The sequence below is a fragment of the Notamacropus eugenii genome, chromosome 3 (assembly GCF_028372415.1).
Source record: "Notamacropus eugenii isolate mMacEug1 chromosome 3, mMacEug1.pri_v2, whole genome shotgun sequence".
In the NCBI taxonomy this organism is placed as follows: Eukaryota; Metazoa; Chordata; class Mammalia; order Diprotodontia; family Macropodidae; genus Notamacropus; species Notamacropus eugenii.
This window is the reverse complement of record NC_092874.1, coordinates 15,424,367-15,445,476: the sequence shown is the minus strand read 5'-3', so window position 1 is coordinate 15,445,476 and position 21,110 is coordinate 15,424,367. Positions and strand designations below refer to the sequence as shown.

The window sequence follows — 21,110 nt, the reverse complement described above, 5'->3', positions numbered from 1 at the left end:
TATCTCCTAAGGTGTGAGTTCAAATAGGTATATACAAATGGTGGTGGTATACTATTGTTATAATGTATAGGTAGGTACAGGCTCTGCTGAGGATGTTTTGCTTTAAAAATTAGTCTTAATCCAGCTTAGTGTTTTTCAGACTAGTGATAATTGGGGACTTTTAAGGTTAGCCAGTGATTTTGTTAGAGGGTCTGGCCTCTTTGAATCTTTGCATGTGACTTGTAAAGTGTGGCTTCTGATAGGTCCAGTGCCAATGTGGTAGTAGCAGGACTACCACTTCTCTCTTATCATATGTGGATCTGGAGGGACTTATGCAAGCAGTTCTGACCAGGAGGTTTTGCTTTAAAAAGCTGTTTGATCTTATAATTGGGCATAGTGAAAGCTTGCTTATAGCTTATTAAGTCTCCTGAAATATTGAAATAGTACAAACCTACCAGGGACACACCAAAAATCTATTTAATATTTATTAGTTCCATATTCTAATTAGTCTGTAGTATTGACTTATATACACTTTTTAAGGTTCAGGGAAATTCCAGATAAAGGTTAGGGATGAAATCTGAAAGGGGTGGAGGGTGACTTGAGTATGGTAAAAGCATTTAGAATTCTCCAGTAAATTCTGATGTTAAAATTTAGATTCTTAAACCATTTTAAAGACTTAAAAATTGTATTTATAAAATAGTTATTTGCACTTTACCTGCTGGCTTTTCCACTTGGTAGATAACATTCTGAACTCCAGCAGAGTTTTATAATCCCCACGTGCTTAAATATACTAAATGTTCTTTTTCCATTAAGGTTAATGTTCGTGAAGAAATTGAAGAGTTTTTTCCAAGAATGTGGAAGATAAATCAAGATAAAAGAAGGCTAATGAAAAGTATTAAAGATCAGAAAATTAAAATTGAATGGGGGAAAAAATTGAACAGAAGATTGGTCAGATAGAAGCACTTGAATTTTTTTTAAGGCTATTATGAATTGTTTGAATTGGGGAAGAATACACGAAGTATGAAAAAGGAAAAACTCAATGAAGAATGAAGAAAAGTAGAAAGCACGAGTGAAGTAGAATTAAAAGAATCTGGAAGAATGAATGGGTCCTAGGTTAAGTAAATGTATGGTTTATGTTCCAGTGTCTGTATGATCAAGTTGTAGATGAATTTGCATGATTGCTTAGTTAATAGCGAATTGGTGATCTGGTTCAAGTAGGGAATTATTTGAGGACAGTATGCAGTATTAACAATGGGCTATTAATGAGCTGAAATTTTTTTCTGGAGGGTGTTGCCTAACCATTTGTCTTTCAGGAGCAATCAATATAATATAATTACGGTACTTAAATGTTAGGTGTTAGGCATCTACATGACCACTGCCACTTGTAATACTGTCTTCTTTGTTAGGAGTCTCGCTCTCAGTCAAAATCTCCGGCAGGGAGTCCTGCTCGTGTAAAATCCGAGAGCAGGTCAGGATCTCGTAGTCCATCAAGGGCTTCTAAACATTCCGAATCTCACTCTCGATCAAGATCAAAGTCCAGGTAAGTGTGCTTGCTTTGTACTCAAGGTGTTTTACTTGATTTTTGTTGGTTTTATTTGTGCTTCTAGGGCAAATATGTTTTTTTGACTAATTCTAGTTCATTTGCATGAAGATGCCTGAAACTGTTTATCTTTTCAAATTGAGCACTCTTAAAGTGTGTATACTTGGCATATAATTAACAGCCTTGATAATACCCTTGCCTAATTAATCTGAGGTTGTAGTTTAAAGGACGTTTATTTATCTGTAATTTATCTCTTTACACAGTAGTGCCAGAGTGATTTGGAATTAATCAACCTTAATATGCTTGACCTGCATTCCTTAAATATTTTATGCAGTTTCAAATTTCTTATTCATTTACCGAATGCCTAAGAAGCTTCTGCTGTTTATAAAGAGACGAGTCCTGGATGTGATCTGTAGCGGCGATCTCTTGAGCTCTCCTCAGTGTTGAATTTTGCGATAAACTAATCCTACTGAGGAGGTTGCCGGGGAGGTGTGTTTAGAAATGGAGCAGGTCAAAGACAGTCTTTTTTTTTTTTTCTTAAATAATTGAAACACCAAAGAGCAGTATGTTAGGTGAAAGCATACTAATTTGAATATGTTCAATTTTTGAAAATGAGGATTATTTCCCCCTATTTCTGCGATTTCTTGTTTTAAAAGCAAACTGAAATTGTATCCTCAACTGAACAGACATAGGATTAAAAATATTTGGCCATAAGATCTGAGAAGAAAAATTGACTAGAGGAGCCCACAGCTGAGGCTAGTGGATGGAGCTCCGGAGTTCTGGGTTGTTGTCATCTAAAGTGACTGGGAGCCCTCCTTAAGTCTAATGTCAGTATGTGAGCCCTCAGTTCGGAGGGGCTGCCAGATTTTCTTTTTTTTTTTTATATTTTTTTATTTTTTAATGTTTAACAATCACTGCCATACAATTGTGATTTTGCTGCCAGATTTTCTAAGGGAAGGGGAAAACTTTCTCACATTGGAAATGGAGCAAGTCAAAATTCCTGCCCTTTAGAAGTGAGATTGGCTCATGAGAAGCTCCTGGGCTTTCCTGCTGGGAAGAGATAGGGATACCCTGTCTTTAATAAAACTGGGGCTCTGCTTTAACCTCTGCAACAGAGGAATGATCTGGTAATAGGAGTGGTGTTTGATAGTGAGACCAGACATACAGTTAGCTTTGTGAGGGACCCCGGTAGTCATGGAATCCAACTTCCCTCATTTTACTGATAAGGAAACAAGAGGCTTTAGAAGGTGTGTGCTTTGTCCAGTGAACCTCAGAGGCATGCTTTGAACCCAAGTCCTCTGACTATATGTGGGTAGCATCAGAAAGAGAATTTTTCTCCAATAACCCAAAGGTAAATGGAGAAACTTCAGAGCCTTTAATAAGTTGTGATGTTTTCTGTGATAGCCTGTACACTAGAAGGTGTATAAGAGGAATATCATTCTGAGGGACATGATGAGAAAAGATGATGGGATCCTTCATTTGGTGAGGTTGAGCTGCCTGTATGTGGCATGGGCCACCTGTGAAATGTAAAAAAGACCTAGATAGCCATGGGGCTTTGGTTTTGTGTTCTCTCTGAAAAGACTGTTGGAGAACATGGATATGAATTGTGAAGGTAATACATGTGTATAAACTATGATGGACATTGATGGAGAAAATACAGCATGAGAAAAGGAACTGAGGAAAATTTTGTATTCACTTTTAGAAATTGCTTATTTTAAGTAACAGGATGCAGTTATGGATTAATGTAATACAAAATGGGGACCTGAAATTGAAGAAAATTTTAGCCAGGAATCTGAAAAAGGCATAAGGGGCAATATGAATAAGGAATATGATTATTAAGGAAAGTTTTTAAAGTTCATAAGAAATTAATTAGAACACTCCTGTTTTATGAAAATTCATTCTGATAGTCTTTCTTTTATAACATTCTCACTTAGGCAAGTTTTTGTCTCCTCATCTACCCTCTTCCGTCTCTCAGGCTAAGTGTGTGATACAATTTTTGGACAGCTCCATGTCTTGTTTATAAACAGACTAAAGTAGCAGCCATCTAGAGAATGAACCCACTCAGGGTTCATTCAAAAAATTAATTTAAAATGTCTACTTAAGGAGAAAAGTGGAAAAAATAAATTTTTCATAAAAATATATATATTCTAAAACTATTTTGAATTTACCATTTAAAACTGCCTGTCTCTATCTGTGCAAGTAATAGTGATTCCTTTCTTTTACCTTAAAGATTTGCTAAAAGAACGCAAACTAGAATTCTTTAAAATTTCAGGTAATAGATGTTTAAATAAGAAGCCTTTTATTTTGCAGTAAAGAATATTTCCAATAGAGAAGTCCATGATAGAATACTTCTAGAGTAAGAAATTATTTATGATTAAGAATAAGAGGTAAAGGAGGATGGGGGTGGAAGAAAGTGGAGACAGCTGTGTCCCTTCCCCATCAGTAGGTGTTTGATGTGTATTTTTTTTCCCTTTTATCCTTGAGTAAAGATGGAAAGTGGACAAGGAGACTGTAACTAGGGCTGGAAGAGACTTTTCCTATAGAATTCCTATTACCTTAATAGTGTCCAGGGGTTCCTAAACAAGGCAAGGAATTTGTGCTGTTCTTTGACTTCTCTGGTGATTGTTCCCTCTTGTTCTCCCTTCCCCTTCAAAGATGCACACAGAGATTTTCTGGGGACTAGAAGCTGAAGTTAGCAGTTATTGCACATAGTTGTCATGAAATTGTGGGATTCAGAGTTGGAAGGGATCTTAAAGATAATTTAGTGGAGTCCACTCCTTATCCTGATATCCTCAGGACTATGTGGAGTAGGGTGGTTTAGGGGAAAGAACACCAGACTAGGACTCGGGCAACTTGCCCCTTACTGGCTGTGTGAGTAAGCTTTCTAGACCTCAGGTTTTCCATAGCTGTAGGTTTCAATTAAGTAATCTGTCCTTGAATATCATATCAGTGTTATCAAATTAGAGCATGTCAGAGCTAAAATGAATCTTCAGGATCATTTAGGGTCTAAGCCCCTAATTTTCTACTCCTGTAGCATTTAGTGTTTAACACACAATCTGTCAGTTATATACTGTCATCTCCTGTTTAATGTGGTTTTATTCCTCCATCTTGGTTAGAAACTTCTTGATTGTAGGAACCATATAATTAGCTACTTCTAAATTCTCCTCAAGATATACCGAAGTGTCATATGTAAGGGCTCGCTATGTCCTCAGAATCATCGACTCTTTTAGTTTGACAGGACCCTCTTATGGGTCCAACACTCTCAGTGCAGTGACTTGCAGTGACTTGTCTGATAACTTAATAACCAGCTATACAGCCAGGTTGAAGGGAGGATTTTAAATAGCTGTAGTGAAGGGCAAAAGTCAGCTTCTCTCATTCTCTCTATAGAAACCATCCATCCTACCCTTGCTTCTTTAGCTAATTTATCCTACATCTTCTAACTTGTACCTGATATTCTTTCCATTCTGCCATGCTGCTCACAATTCAGGTTTTAGCCACAATATCCTGAAAGGCCACAAGATGGAGACAGAGCATAGTGAAAGTTTCTGGGGACTTGATGCTCATTGTCTAATTTCCCCCACTCCCCCCCACCTTGCCTTGTGCAGCTAGGACTGATCTTGCACAGACTTGTCTTCTGTGCATTTGTCCTCAGCTTGTCCTTTCTGCACCTCTTTGCATTTTTATCCTTTCTCAAAATGGCAATGAATAGAACATTTTAATTTTGTTTTTAAAAAGCATTTGCTATGCATATCTTTTTTCATTTTACCTTCATTTCCAAATATATCATTTCCCTGGCTCCTACCCAGTGAGCTATCCCTTATCACCAAAAATAAGAAAAAGAAAAAATTTCAGCAGAACTAACCTGCAGATCAGGCATGGAGCATCACTCATTCTTAATCCCCATCCTTTCATCGAAGAGACGGAACTGCAGTGTTTCTTCAGGACCAGGCTTGGTCATTGGTACAGTCTCTGATTTATTGTTTGTTGTTCCGCAACATTGTTTGTAATCTTTGTGCTTATTGTGTGGAGGGTCTTGAATTCTTTACTTTGTATTAGTTCATTTAAGTCATCCCATGATGTTTCTTTGAACTTTCATATTCCTGATTTCTGAACGTCACAGTCATCTTTCACTGCACTTGTAGCAAATTGTATCAGTTGGTAGGTGTCTCCTTTGTTTCCATTTCTTTGCTGCTACAAAAAATGCTGCTGCTGGGGACCTTCCTGTCCTTATTTCCTATTGATCTTTGCATTTATTAAGTCATTTCTTTGTCCCTGGGACTGGAGACACAAAAATAAAACAGTCCTTTTTTGGAGGGGGAAAAACAAACCCAGAGCCTTACAGTTTTCTTCTAAAGGGAACAGCAGGAGATATACAGTATTTACAAAACTATTTTTGGTGGGAGAGAGCCCTGGCAACTGGGGCTCTCAGAAAAGACCTCTGGCCAGGGAGTAGCACTTGACCTTGAGTCTTTAAGGAAGTTGGGAGATTCCATGAGTTGGGGGTAAAGAGAGAGTCTCAAGGCGTGGACATGGGTGGAGAGCAACCTCAGGAAGGTTATTGTCTGGAACATAGAGGGCTTGGGGAAAGGGGAATATAAAATTTCTAAAAAGAGGTTGGTGCCAGATTGTGAAAGGCTTTTTTAAATATCCAAAGACTTGATTGATCCTCTAGGTAAGAGGAGCCACTCTGTTCTCAAGCTTCTTGAGCAGAGGAATGATGTGTTTTAGGAATATCAGTCTGGCTGTTATGGGGAGGATAGCCTTAAGAGATTTGGTACCTTACTTTACAGAGCACCTGGTCAACCTCCCTCTAGTTTTACAGATGAGAAAAGTGAGACCCAGAGGCATTAAGTAACTTGTTCATAAGCCACACAGGTAATCAGGGAGCAGAAGTTGTATACCACGGGTCTGGGCTTTCTCCTTCTAGACCACCTGGTCAAATCACAGGGGCAAAGAAAAAGCAAAGAGAACGATAAGTGTTCAGATTATTTAAGCAGTAGGTACTTAATGTAGCCCATGCTGCCACTCTGGAGGAGCACAGAATGTGATTCCCATCCTCAGGACCTCTATGTTAAGGTTTACAGAAGAATCAAGCACATGAAGCTGTGCACAGAAGCACAGAAAGCCTATATATCCTGGACATAGAGTGAGGCACAGACTGAGTGCTGTGAGATTCAAAGGGGTCAGTCGGAGCAGCCAGCATATACTCAGGGAAGGTATTTTGAACAAAATGGGATGCAGGCTGGACTCCAAAGAATAGTTAGTATTTAGGTGAAAATGAGAGGCTTACGGTAGAGATACCAAAGGAATGGAAACAAGCCATAGGAGAGTAGTGGGAAATAAGTTTCTCTCCTCTCATCTTTGGCTCAGTCACCTTCCCCTTAAGATTCCTTATGTAGACTTCAAATTTAAGCTCAAAGCAAAAGCTTTATAAATTTTTCCCCCACATCGAATTCATTTTGGAAAATGACCCTTGTAAAAAGGTATCTTGAAAGTTGCATAATTCTGATGTACATCATTTAAATCAACTTTGAAATAAGATAAATGTCAGTCTGTAAAAAATTACATACTTTATACCTTCTCACATGGCAGTGTGATGATAATATGTTAGAACAGAGTCCGCACCAGTAGAAGGTAGAGTTCTGTTATGGGTGTATTTTCCATTTTGCTTAAGATTCTTTATTGTTGCCTAATTTCTCTCAAACTCTAGCTCTGGGGTTACTTGTCAGCACATGGTTCTTCTTGAAGAAAAGTGACAAAGAATGTGCAAAGCACATGTCATTTCTGTCACGAGACAACAATTTCAAAAGAATATACTTAAAGGATATTCCTTTTTTTTCTTAAAATATGTAAATAAATTATAATTATTGGTTTATTCTTTTCCATCAGCACTGTTTTATCATCAGTGAGGCTGGAAGTAATGATGCTTCTCAGTTATTTATCTTTTGATTAATATCATGAAATTATTTATCTCCATAAGTGATTAAAAATACAATTCTAAGCTAACTTTGAGTTTAAAATAAATGCAGAGATTTGGTTTTTGTTTTGTACTTGGCATTTAAGGAATATTCAGGGTTATGTTGAGGCAGGTACTTAATGCTCTTTCTTACTAAACTTACTTCTTTTAAAGGTCGAGGTCAAGGAGACATTCTCATAGACGCTATACTCGATCCAGGTCCCACTCTCATTCTCATAGGAGACGATCACGAAGTAGGTCATATACACCAGAGTATCGTCGTAGAAGAAGCCGCAGTCATTCTCCCATGTCTAACCGAAGAAGACATACGGGCAGCAGAGTATGTAATCTTAAAATAATTTAATTCAAATTAATGCCCTACTTTTGTTCACATTTTATGGTTGGGGGAGAGGGAGTGATGCAAGAGCATTGTTTGGTTTTTTCTGTAGGACAGTTGGTATTTTAGGAATTAGAGCTAGAAAGGACCTTAGAGATGATCTTGTCAGTTTTCCCTCAATTAGAGATTAGGAAACTGAGGCCAGAGAGGTGGAGGGGAACAAAAACTGAGGTTGAATTAGTCACTTAGTAGTTTCCTAGAGGAGGTGAGTGTCCTGCCAGGAGACCATTGCTACATGTTTTGATGCATCCCTGAGGAATAATGTTTATTGTGGAAAGAAAATGCACCAGGCCAGGAATTGGGATTTCTGTGGCTTTTCTCCCAGCTTTCCTATTACCTTGGTCTGTGATTTTTCTGATCCAATGGCTTACTATAAAACTGGAGGTCCTACTATAAAAAGTAGGTAATTTAAAGTGCCTTTCTGCCCTAGCATTGTAATTTAAATTAAAAACGCAAAAGACCTCTTAGAATTTGCTAAAGATTTCTGTTTCACCACCAGAGGGCCTCTAAGCTGTGAGCTTTCTCTTTTCTTTCTGGTTAGACCATGGATCTAGGAGCTCAAACCCCCTTCTTCTCCCCCCATTTTAGGAGGCAGAAAAATTAGTCCTACTAGTATAGGAAAACATTTTGTCATTGCTGTTGACATGGTGCTATGTCATTCACCAAGCGTTTTGGAATTGGCCTCCTAAAAAGATATGTGGGAAGGTATTAAGTAGGCCACAAAGGCAAAGGAAATTTTCTTATCTGACAGAGTTGAGACACAGATGAATGCAATGTGTGTGGTTCTGTGTGTACTTAACTACTTCAGGAAAATCTGGGGTAAAGCTATCATTCTCCTTTCCTTCTCTTTTTCCCCTGTGCTCCCCCCCATACTTCACCACCACTAATTTTAATATAGTTAGTTCTACTAGACATTCATCTTTGAATATGCTGATTATTCTCCCTAGCATTTTAAAGTCTTCTCATAATTGTCTTTTTTAAGACAAATTGGGACTGTGAAATGGACAAATCCTGATATTGCACTAGGAATGCCTCTTAATGTAGGCATGTCAGTAGTTGTTCAGGTTTTCTTCCTGATTCAGTTTACTACCTATGCAGAAATGGGGCTTTGAGGTTCATATGAATGAATGTTATAAATTATGGAAGAATGATGCATTCTAGGCAGAGTGGTTTAAATGTATTTCATTGGAGAGCACTTTGTCATGTCCTTTCTGAACAAGCTTTTTATTTTGTTAGGCTAATCCAGACCCCAACACATGTCTGGGAGTATTTGGTCTGAGTTTGTATACAACAGAGAGAGATCTTCGGGAAGTATTTTCCCGTTATGGGCCCTTGAGTGGTGTCAATGTGGTTTATGATCAGCGAACTGGACGATCCCGAGGATTTGCCTTTGTTTATTTTGAGCGAATAGATGATTCAAAAGAGGTAGGTTTTCTGTTTTTATGCTTCACATCTAGAGTACCTGGGGATTGCTAAAGGATCTTGGCTAGACAGCTTGAAAGTTGTGAAAAATAGGTAGACTGGGAAATGGCTGTTACACAGGTGTATATTGCAATGTAATTGCAATGTACATTACAAACTAAATTAGTAACATAATCTGATAGAGTTATCTGTAGCAAGTTATATTACTAAAGGCAGTGCAATAGTGCACTTAGATAATCTCAAACAGCAGCACCATGCATAACTGCAATGTTTACATTAATGTTTCCTCTGTGTTATCCTGGAGGCTGCTATTATCAGTCGTGACAAGTAAAATACATGTGGACAGATATAGAACGGGCAACTAAAATTGTTTTGTAGTTTGACTGCTACCATCATATTCAGATTGATTTAAAGAAAAATGATCTCAGAAGACAGTACAGTAGCCAGAAATGATCTCCTTTGAATTAAATTCCCCAAACAGATTGTTCAAGGATGACAGTTTGACTTAAATGGAATACATAGTACATTTGACACCTTTCCTGTATGTAATGAGAATGAAGATTTATAATTAAATTGAAAAATTAGGCTAACCTTTTGAGAACAGAGCGAAACATCCTGTTACAGTTGAGTAGTGCTTAGCTTATTTAACATGTTGTCATATGCTAATTGTTTGGGGCCCTTTTTTAAGCTAAACTTTACTTTATCGTAAGCCAATGCCATTTGCCCATTATTGTATGCAGTTTTGTTTTAAAATATTAATACCATACTTTTTAAAAATGTAGAACATTCCTTCAGAATGCAGAAAACATTGAATTTTTTAAAGCTGGTCTTGCATAGTAAATTATGAAAAGATCAACAAGTTAAGAGTTATAAAACACGTATGAAATGTCTATAGATCTGTGCAGCTCCACAGGCATTGGGTCTAATGTTTCTGCATATTTAAAGGACTGCCAGATTATTCAGTCTCTGGATTTGCCTCTGCCTTTCAGTTTCCCAGCAGAGGTGGCAGGAGGGGTAGTTTGCTCTGCGTAGACTCAGCAGAACCTGACAGGAACAGCCCTGTGGCAAATATGATTGTCCTGTCCCCTTTTCTTCTGACCTTGCTCATATTTCAATTCCAGAAGCAGGTCTTTTAGAGAGCCTTTTCAGGAACTCTGTTCTGTTCACTAGAATTGCAGCCTGCAGGAAACCTGCAGTGAGCTCTGTGAGTTATATAATGAGACTGGTAGGGAAATGGGAAAAGGTGTAGCTTGACTGCTGCTTTAATTATTTGCTTTAAAATCCCCACTTCAATTAATGAAAGTCATTTGAGTTTATTTTTGTAACAGTATTTAACAAAATCTTTGAGTATTTTTTAACAGCTCCTCATTTCTTTTCTCCTTCATTTTAATTTTACATTCTATATGGATCCCTTTTCTCCCTGCTTTTACTTTGGCCTAGTATCAGTTCTGATTTGCATGATTTAAAGTGATCTAAAAATGTATCGGTGAGTACAGGATATATTGTTTATATGGTGTTTGCAGTTTATCATGGCACTGTTCTTCTCTCCAGGAGCACAACTAGCTTCACACTAGTAACTTAAATGAAAAATCTTGAAGCAAAAGCAGTGTTACAGGGAATAGTGCCGTGAGAACACTTTGCAGTGGTCAGGCAGTTAGTCGGCTTTAATACTGTAATGACTGGGGTTTGTTAAAACGTGCTGATAATATTGTTAAGTGTTTTATAGACAAGTACAGTTCCATTTTTAGGAATCCAGTTTTAATGTAACCACTATGAAGAGATTGTGTTAACAAGGAAGCCCACTATTGCAGTTTGTAGAAAGAGGAGGGACACTGTGTAACGTCTGTTCGTTTGGGAGTGCCGTGTGGCACGCAGAGTCATATTTTTTTCCTCAAATTATCATTGAAGAAGTACTGACCTGCTGACCGCTCACCAAGGTGAGCGAGGGCATTTGTTACCAAACTCATTTGAGGTGTCAGCTGTGACCGCCAGCCTCCCAGCTAGCTTGTGTAGACTGCGGCTGCTCACTGGGGCCTTTTTCCTTTTTCTGGGTGTTTGGGTGGTTCCTGGTGCCCGATAGCTGAGGCTTCCCTTTATAAGTTGCAGTGGAAAAACAAATAGGGCTTGAAGTTAGCAGGTGTCCTTCTCTCAGCCTTTTAAAACTAATTCCCATCTAAATTGTGTTGGTGCTTCATTACTTGAAATAGGTTTAAAGTGGAGTGCAGATGACCAGACTTTTTATTTGTGTTGCTGGTCAGAAAAATTGGGCCTCGTTTAGTGGCGCTGTGGGGTCCGTTTCTGAGGCAGGGGTTTTGTCCAGTGGGACTTTTGTGGTTTATTTCAGTAGGATGGGGGGGCAAGCTGATGAAGAGGATGGGACGTCATTCGGTCTGTAATTCGGATTTTAAAAGTAAACATCTGCAACAATTTTGTGTTTTATCTTAAGTGAGTTTTCAGGCTGTTACAGAGAAAAGTCATCACACTTTTTTAACTTAACAAGTTCCAGGATTTACTTGGTGTGCGCAGGTGAAATAAGGTCCGAGCTCTTTACACGTTAGGTAAATGGTTGTGTTTACGGTGACTGTAAAAGCTTACGTATGTCTTAGGTCACATGGGGGTGATCTCACTCCGTAAACACGCGGACTGTCACTAGAATGGGCGAGCAGAGGACCCCGCTGAGATGGTCCTGTGGCAGTCACGCGGGGCGCCCTCTTTCCCCCTCTGACAACACGCGACCAGGCCTGTCACCGGGCAGGGCCGCCAGGGGGCAGCACAGGCTAAGGCGAAGCAGCCTGGGCCCAGCGCCAGGCCGAGTACGTGGGGAAAGTGGAGGAAAGACGGGCTGCTAGGCCGCGGCCTCTGCTTGGATGACGCCGTGTGGCGCGGCCCGTGTTTAGTGGATCTTTACGGGGCGCCTTTGAGAAACGGCGAACGTACCACCCGGTTCGCCCGAGTCGCCATGTCTGCAGCAGCATGGCGGCTTCTCGGGAGCCGCCCTCTTGTCCCCGCAGCTGGGCGCCGTTGACTACGCAATTCTGCGTGCAGACGTGCAGGGGCGCACGTACCGGCGTGGGTCGCTGTGCGTCTGGTTGCGTGCCCCTACGTTTCTCTGCGTAACCAGGCGTAAGGCCGTGCGTAACCAGCGCCACGAGCGTCATCATGGCGGCGGCCGTAGCCGCCATGCTGTGTTTTTTTCTGGCACTTCGCAGTGCCCCCTGGCAGCCACCAGCGGGCGCTTCTCGCAGCCTGCGGACCGCGGCAGTAAGCGCCCGGCACGCCAGATGTCGCTCTTGCCGCAGGAATGAGAGTCCGTCCTGGCAGCCGCCATGAGCCGACTGTGCGGGAGGCTGGGCCGGGCTGCTGGGGCCCCTAACATGGCGGCGGCAGCGGGAAGTGGGGGGGGGGTGGGACTCACATTGTCTAGTGGCGGGGGACAAAAGGCGCGCCACCTGCGCCCGAGTGTTGAGGGTCCGAACGATTCGGGGGCCGATCGTTTGGCCAGGAGAAGGGATAGGCCCGGCGGGGCGCGGTTCGCCGCTGCCGGGTCCGGCATTGTTTGACCGCGGCCCCAGCGGCCACAGGCGTGACCCCTGACTGAAACGGAGGGGGCTGAGACCTCCTGCCCCCGCCCCCCCTCCCCGTTACGCGCCAACCTTTTCCCCCTCTTCGCCACTAGGGGGCAGGCTTGGGGTGACAAGGCGCCAATGCAGATGCTTGGTGGGGCCGCAGGCCTCCATCCCCAGTGACCCCTGCCTGATGAGGGCAGCTGGACGTGGTGGAGACGAACAGGCCAACTGGGGGCTCTAGAGGGGGGGTGATGGGTGTTTGGGATGTGGGTCCCCGGGACGGCGACAGTGGGCACAGCTGTGACCTCTTCTCTGTTGTAGGCCATGGAAAGGGCGAACGGGATGGAGCTGGACGGCCGAAGGATCCGGGTGGACTACTCCATCACCAAGAGAGCGCACACACCCACACCGGGCATCTACATGGGGAGACCCACCCAGTAAGCCCCAGCTACCCTGGGCCAGGCCGCGTCGGGGGCACAGTGGGGCTGAACGGGGACCACGAAGTGGTGCAGACACTGGGGTTACTGTTTTTATCTCACTTTTTGTTCTTGTTTTTGCCTCGTCTTCTTAAAAAATCTTGGAAAAGCTTTCAAGAAGTAGATTAAGCTTAGTAACTTTTATCCTTCATACCACTATTTAAAATTTCTGCAAGTGCTCTAGCTAAGGTTGGAAATAACCTCATATTTGTGTCTTATAAGGTGCCCTTCTAAAGATGTCATGAAGACCTGTCCCAAGTTTGGGCGTTTTTTGTTGTTGCTGCATAATTTTTATTTCCATGGTAGTTGCTTTTTGAATATAAAATTAAGGTAATAAAGAAGAAGTGTGGTATAGTAGACAAAAGAACTGATTGAACCCGGTTCGAAGATCTGATACACAAGCTGAATTTGTCGCACCTCCTCTTCCCTCCCCCCCAAACTCTACGTCTTGACATCCCTAGCAGCTTTTTTCCACTCTTAAATTACTGTGTAGGTGCAGATCTACATTTTAAGGGGGAAGTTTCCTTACTAGGAGTTCCGTATACCAAAGAAATAACAGGTATGATTCCTCTCAAAAAAAAAAAAAAAGACATAGGGTCAGTCAGTGTTGTTGCTGTAAGGCTCCCCTGGCTTTTGGTGGGTTCCTAGCTTGGTGCCGGCTGGGGCAGCATTTTGAAATTTCAACAACATTTATTTGGTTTGAAGAAATTGTCTGGAATTCTTGTGAGCAGTCAGCGACAGTTGCAGAGAGAACACTGAAAAAATTCCTAAAGAGAAGTGAAACTTTTAAGTACTTAGGTTTTTTCTTCCAACCCACATTTAGGTTCTCAAACATGACTGAGAAAATAGACATTTCTGAAGCTGAACTTTGTTTTTATCCCCTTGTAGTAGTGGAGGAGGTGGAGGTGGTGGAGGCGGTGGAGGTGGTGGCGGAGGCGGGAGACGTCGGGATTCTTACTATGATCGAGGATACGATCGAGGATATGACAGATATGAAGAATATGATTACCGGTACAGGTAACAGTTCTGATTTATGTTTCGTAATTTTTTATACTTTAGGCCTCATGAAGTCTACATGTTTAAAATGGAAGTTTTTAATACTTAAAAATATATTTTTCAAAAAGCTTTCTATAAATTCTCGTACAGGGATTTTCTTAGTTTTCTAAGTTACGTTCCCACTTATATTTAGTAGACAAATGATTGTGAAATCATGACTTCCCTTTTCCATATATTCGGGGTTGTGGAGGAAGCCAGCCAAGGGTTTCTCTGAACACTGTCCTCCCCCAAAAGTGGTGACTTTAAATGGAGGAATCAGCACAGGCTCTTGAGGTGGAAGAGGATATTCTCCTGGGTGGGTGACCAGTTTTATAGAGGAGGAAATGGAGGGGAGGGCGGAGATATTGCAGAGAGGGGGATGTTTTAATGAAGTTTAAAATTAAATCTCTACAAGTGTTTTACATTTGGGAGCATTTGAGAGGGAGAGGGAAACACTGTCAAGATTCTGAGCAAGCAGAGCATGGAAACTCCCTTCTGAGCTGAATGTCGCCACTGTTGGAGCGTCTGTGTGCGGTTACAATCTTGTCAGCTGTGTCACGATTAGATCAACATGTAGTAAGGGCACGTTACTTAGTTGCCAGGTAATGCGCGTTAGCTTTGTCTTGATGCACTTTGACTGGCAATTCAGTTGCAGTTCTCTTGAGTAAATACCGTGCTACTTTGTTTCACACTGGGTCTATTCTCAGACTAAAAAGAGTCTTTATTTGCTCACCTAAGAAACTTCAGCAAGTTTTCCTACGTCATGTTAAAACTTTTCATGTCCAATATTTAATTTTGTAATGCACTTTTTTCAGTCATTTTAATAGACAATTCCCCTAAACATAGCAAGACAGTAGAAAAACTGTCTAGAAGTGAGTAAATGATTAAAGATACTCTTAACTGAGCTGAGGTTTTGGAATCTATGGGATTAATATCTTGGTTCTACTTTTAACTTGCAACAATGTCCTGGGAAAATCACTCAGGAGAAAAATTATCTTCCTCTGCTTCATTAGAGGGGTTTGAGATTATTTATTGGAAGTTTGGAAATACATTAAATAATCATTTGAATTTCTTACAGAAGAAGATCACCGTCTCCATATTACAGTCGATACAGATCACGATCACGATCCCGTTCCTATAGCCCAAGTATGTACAGTTCAGATATAGGTTCAGTATTGGTCATTCTTGCTGTTGAATGCCTGTCGGATTTTTTTTAAATAGAAGTTTGTTAGGAAAATTATGCATGTTGTTGTTGTTACTGTGTTCAAAATAATGTTGCCCAAGTCAAGGTAAATTTCAGTTCTGTACCTTTTTTTCCCCTTCTTTCTTTTGCAGGACGCTATTAAGGAATTGAACGGTTGCTGTTGAGGACTTGGATTTTTAAAATTCTTCTGGATTTCTCCAACTTTTAATCTTACCCACCTCTCAAGAATCCTTGAAAAATCTTCGGTTTACTTAGAATCTACACTTTTTAAGTTGATATATTGCTGTTTTCGCCCCTTTATTATACTCTGGAAGATGTAATTGTTGTAGTTTTGAGTAGTCAAACATCTTAAGCAAAACTTAAAGGAAACCCCAGTGTTAATACGTTTTGTAAATTCTTTTTTTTGTTGTTTTTACAAAAAACCAAAATTAACTCTTAATCAAATGAAGAAAGTAATTGTTGTTTTTGAGAAGCTTGTTTTGTGTGAATTGTACACACATTGTAACAGAAATTTTCATTGATAAATAACTTGGTGTTTTGGGGGTGTTTTGTTTGTTTATTTTTGGCTAACTGTTTGCCTGTTTATTTTAAGAAAAATAGTAACCTATCTAAAACTGTTCAGTAAATGACAAATTTAAATGTGAGGTGGCATGGAACAGTCAAATAGTTGAGTGTAGAAAGTTTGAAACTGTAGAAGAAAAATGATTTTTGATCATTTCTTTTGAAAGGAAGCAAAAATTGAACCCTAAAAATTAGGTCTGTGTTTTAGAGATGAAAAGCTTGTGGACTCCTGCACAACATATTGCATTTGAAATACATCTGTTAAACCTTGCAAATTTAATTAAAGTGTGGTTTTTGTGTGTGTTTTTTTAAGAACCTTATTCAGTTTAAATGTTCCCTTAATCAGTGAAGGACAACCCCTATTTATTGAATATAGCAATTTAGTTATATAATTTGCTGTTCGTAGAAATTTTGGTATTGGGATAATGGGTTAAACAGGTTATAGTTTACAATCCTTTGACGTGATATGTGTGGGGGGGGAATTTACCATAAGTCTGCTCTCATTTCAAATAAAAGTTAATTCCATTGAAATCTTGTCATCTTTTTATTCATACAAAATTTAACAGTTTTGCAAGTAAGAGTCTGGATTGTGTAGGTCTCATTCATTATGTTTCATTTACTATAATAGCTAACCCAGAATCTTGACCTTTTTTCTACTCTGAAAATGTTCTTCTTCTTGTTCTGTGGCCTCTATATTTGCAAGGTCTAGAGGAAAGAAGCAGGTCTGAGGAGCCCTGCCTTTTCCGACTTTGGCCCTATCACATGGTTTATGGACCTGTTATTTCCTCATCTTTAAAATGGGGTCTGGGAAGCTGAGCTAAACTGCTTCCAAAGGCCTTTCAAATCTTTGGTTTTCACTTTCTCTTCCCACTTTTATCTTCCCAAGATGTTAAAGGGTGGTGGGTAATTCATGTTGATATACACAGGTTAGATTACTAAGAGGGCCTGAAGCAAGAAACTTAACCTTATTGGAAGGGAGATAGACTCTTGGGGGAAGTGCAGGGCTTAACGTTATATTCTCCTCCATGGTCACCTTAAAAAACAGACATTGTAAATTCACTAAATATTTACCAAGTATCTGCTGTGTGCTGGACCAGGTGCTCAGGATACAAACAGAACAGCCCCTGTCCTTGGGAAGCTTACATTTTATTGACAAGTGGAGAGTTTTACAACAGTGCACGTAACCATGAACCTTACTAACTTATCTAGGAAATTGGCACAAAAAGGTTGTGAAGAGTTAGGTAATCAGTGGAAATGTTTTGGTGTTTACCCTTTTTTTGTTTGTTTAAGAGGAGGGTGAAAAGACTAAGAATATTAGATTTACCTCCTGGTTAAATAGTGGGAAGGCCTCTGATCAAGTGTAAGAATCCTGATGTTAGGTACAATAACAGGTCAAATAGAGGCAGCTCTTTGTACGTATGATACAGATACAGTTTACCTGTAAAATTTTGTAGGAGATGGAAATTGCCCCCCCCATGATTTATTTTATAAATGTTAAATGCTAATAATCGTCTGAAAAAGTTTTGTTACTTCAGATGGAATCGAGAAAAAGTTGTTCGTTTCATTTGTGACCTCTAATGCTCTTCAAAGTGGATAATAAATAGTAATTGCTTCCTCTCCTACAAGGTTGCTATTAATATTTATAAATGCCGATTATTTAAACTGTTCAATTTGTGACTTCTTTAAGGTGAATTTGGCCTACGTACTAATAAATGGCCATTTTCTTGAAAGTTGCATTACTGGTCTCTAGTATGGCCTATCATACATAACAGTCCCCACACCTGAAAAGTTTTGTTAAGACATACACATTTTAAAGCCCTGGCTTCCTCCTCTGCCTACCCCTACTTTCTGCAGCTTCATAAACAAATGATAATTCAGCCAAACCAACTGAAGCAGATATTCCTGATGTCATTGAAGCATGTCTTAATGGAGGTAGAAGGGACCTTCAAGGTTGGCTAGAGATGAGGAAACACCCTGGAAAAGCTGTGACTAGTTTCCCAAGGCTCTATCCTGGGCCCACCCTTTTCTCTCCCCTCACTTGGTGAGCCATCTCATTGGCTCCCATGGCTTCAGTTCTCTCTGCAGGTGACTTCTAGGTTGATCAACCCAGCATGATCTTTTCTCCTGTGTTCCAATCCTGCTTCACCAGCTGCCTAATGAACATTTGGAATGGGACCTCTTATTTTCTCAAACTCATGCCAAAAATAGAACGTAGGCCACCATCCATCCTCCCAGTCACCAAAGTCCTCACTATATTGTTTTCTCCCTTACTACTCTGTAATTTGTTTCCATCTCTCACCTGTGCCTCCGCTCCCAACAGCAGTCGCTGTAGTTGGGGCCTTCATCACCTCCTGGTCTATGGCTGGACTCTCTGTGCCTCAGATCTCTCCCTCTGATTTATTCTCCATAGCTGCCAAAGTGATTTTCCTAAGCCATACTTCTAAACATGAACCCTGGCCCCAGTAAATTGAAATAGCTCACTTGCTAGGATCTGGCATTTTTGCAGTCTTATTTCTATACAATCTTTTCAAATGTTACTCCTGTATAGCTAGCCTGTGGTCTGGTCCCAGTGGCTTGATTTTCTTCACACACTGTGCTCACATCTGCAGTGTCTGTTTTTCATTGTCTTCCATGTATGGTTTGCTCTCTCTGAAAAGGTCTTTTACTCTCAGAATCCCTAGATTCCTTTAAGAATCAGCTGTAGTATCATCCCTTGTGATATAGTAAACCATGCCACAGTAAACCCCTGAGAATTCGTGCTGGAGAAAAGCCCTCTACATGGAACGAATGTGGAAAAGCTTTTACTACACCACAGTGTCCTACTGAGCATGAGAGAGTCCATCCTGAAAAGAGACCCATCGAATGTAATGAATATGCGATATGCTCGAGGCAAAAGTGAACATGAGAAAATCCGTACTGATGATAAACCGCTTAAATGTGATGTCAGCCTTCAGTTGGGGAGCATGGAATGCCAGTGATTTCATACTGTTGGGCAATTAATGTAAATGTGATCAGTATGGAAGAGCTGTCATTTCAGCCCCCAGTGAAATCTCCCATCTCAGAAACTGACTGGAACAACCTTTGCATGTGCATTTAATGTCTTAGGAGAAGCTTCATGTTGAAAATTTACTGCACGGCTTTAGTCTGGGAAGTTCTTCATGGAGCACAGGGACATAGATTTAAAGGATCATCATTTTATAGACAAGGACATAAAAGAAGACTCCTTAGATGACTTTCCCAGTCATATAGCCAGAAAGTCTATGAGGCAGTATTGGAAGTCAGGTATTCCTGAAATAATTTAGTTAAAGTGGGCTCAGTGGACAGAGTCAGGAAGATCTCAGTTCAGATCTTACCTCAGACGTTTGCCGGCTGTGTGACCCTGGGCAAGTCCCTTAATCTGTGCTGTAGTCCATAGGAGAAGGAAATGACAAACTACTCCAATATCTTTGCTAAGAAAATCCCATGGACAGTACTAGTGTGTTGTGGTCTATGGGGTCATGAAGAGTTGGCCATGACTCAACAATGACAACCACCTGTTGTAGATCATTTGTGATCCTTTCTCCTCCTGGAAGGATACCTTATATCTATTCTGTATGTTGTATGGAATTTGTTTCAGGACTGTATGTATATGTTCTCTCTGCAATAATGTATAATCTCCATAAGAGCTTCCTCCCCAGTGTCCTGCACATATTAAGCACTTAATAAATGCATGTTGATTGATTGTTCAACCTCACCCAGGTAGTGTCAGAACTGGAATTTGAGCACAGATTCTCTGACTCCCGAGCTCAGGGACTTCCCACGGTGCAATGCTGCATCAAATATTCAGTGATTTAAGATGATTAGCGGATAATTTTACTGCAGATTTTGTCTTTATTAAATTAAAATAAATTTCTATTTGGAGTATTTTTCTTCAAATATTTTCAAATCTTAGTAAAATGTTTCCACACACCTCTGATCCAAAGTACACCCAAGAAAACCTGAAGAGAGGGAGTGGCATTATAAATTATAAAAACTTCAGACCAACAAATTCTTAGTTTATGCAGCTAGATTAGGTTTTCATTTTCTATCTCCAGTTTGTTCATAGGCAGAACTATATTTCCTGCTTTTTCAACTCCCTTTTGATTTTTAAAGTTTATCATGAATTTGTGTTTTTTGGGGAAGGTGTATGTGTGTGAAAAAATAAGCCTATGGTATAAATCTAGGGGCTGCCATTAAGGAGGTACATTAATGCACTGTTGGATATGCAATTGGTCCAACCATTCTGGAAAGTAGTTTGTCACTACCTTTGACCACTGCTATGCTTATACCCCCAAAGAAATCAGAGAAAGAGGAAAAGAACCTGAATATAAAAAAATATTTATAGCAGCTCTTTTCTTGGTATACAAAAACTGGAAACTCGGGGGGTATTCTCCTGTCAGGGAATGGCTAAACAAATAGCGGTCTATAAATGTAATGGACTATTATTGTGCCATATGAAATTAAGAACCAGTTTCAGAGGAAACTGGGAAACGTTTTACAAATTGATGCAGGGTGAAGTGAGCAGAACCAGTAGAACAGTTTAGACAATGATAACACTTTGGAGAAAAACAACTTTCAAAGACTTTAGAACTCTGATTAGTGCAAAGAGAAACTGAGTCCTAAAGGATAAAAATGACAGTGATAACAGAGAGGTGATGATCTTGAAATTCAGAGACATATTTCAGACATCGATGATCCAGGAATTTGTTTTGTTGGACTATGCATCATCTATATCTTAAGAGTTTTATTTTTTAATTAATTGAGAAACATTAATAATAACTGATTATTAATTTTAAAAAATACACTAAAAAAATCTGGATTATTTTGGCAGTTTGAGGTCACACATTTAAGTGACTGGTGCATCAGCAAAATTCTCCTGAATATTTCTATCTTAATTCTGAAATGTATCTGACATTATAGAAAAATAAGTAAATTGTTATAATGACCTTAATCTAC

At 40.0% G+C, this 21,110-nt stretch overlaps 1 protein-coding gene across 4 annotated transcripts in view; it reads left to right on the top strand.

Moving 5' to 3' along the window:
• The window catches only part of TRA2A (transformer 2 alpha homolog), a 29,011-nt gene extending 12,344 nt beyond the window's left edge, over window positions 1–16,667 (top strand). The window contains exons 2-9 of one of the 4 annotated variants that reach the window (XM_072650932.1): window positions 793–1,103; window positions 1,386–1,519; window positions 7,650–7,815; window positions 9,109–9,297; window positions 13,182–13,297; window positions 14,225–14,353; window positions 15,450–15,517; window positions 15,707–16,667. In XM_072650932.1, coding sequence (XP_072507033.1) covers window positions 7,783–7,815; window positions 9,109–9,297; window positions 13,182–13,297; window positions 14,225–14,353; window positions 15,450–15,517; window positions 15,707–15,717 — 546 coding nt within the window. In that variant the 5' untranslated portion in view covers window positions 793–1,103; window positions 1,386–1,519; window positions 7,650–7,782 and the 3' untranslated portion in view covers window positions 15,718–16,667. The remainder of the gene's footprint in view (window positions 1–792; window positions 1,104–1,385; window positions 1,520–7,649; window positions 7,816–9,108; window positions 9,298–13,181; window positions 13,298–14,224; window positions 14,354–15,449; window positions 15,518–15,706) is intronic. The other 3 variants (XM_072650933.1, XM_072650930.1, XM_072650931.1) reach the window with 3 other exon arrangements.
• The last annotated feature ends 4,443 nt before the right edge of the window (window positions 16,668–21,110 follow it).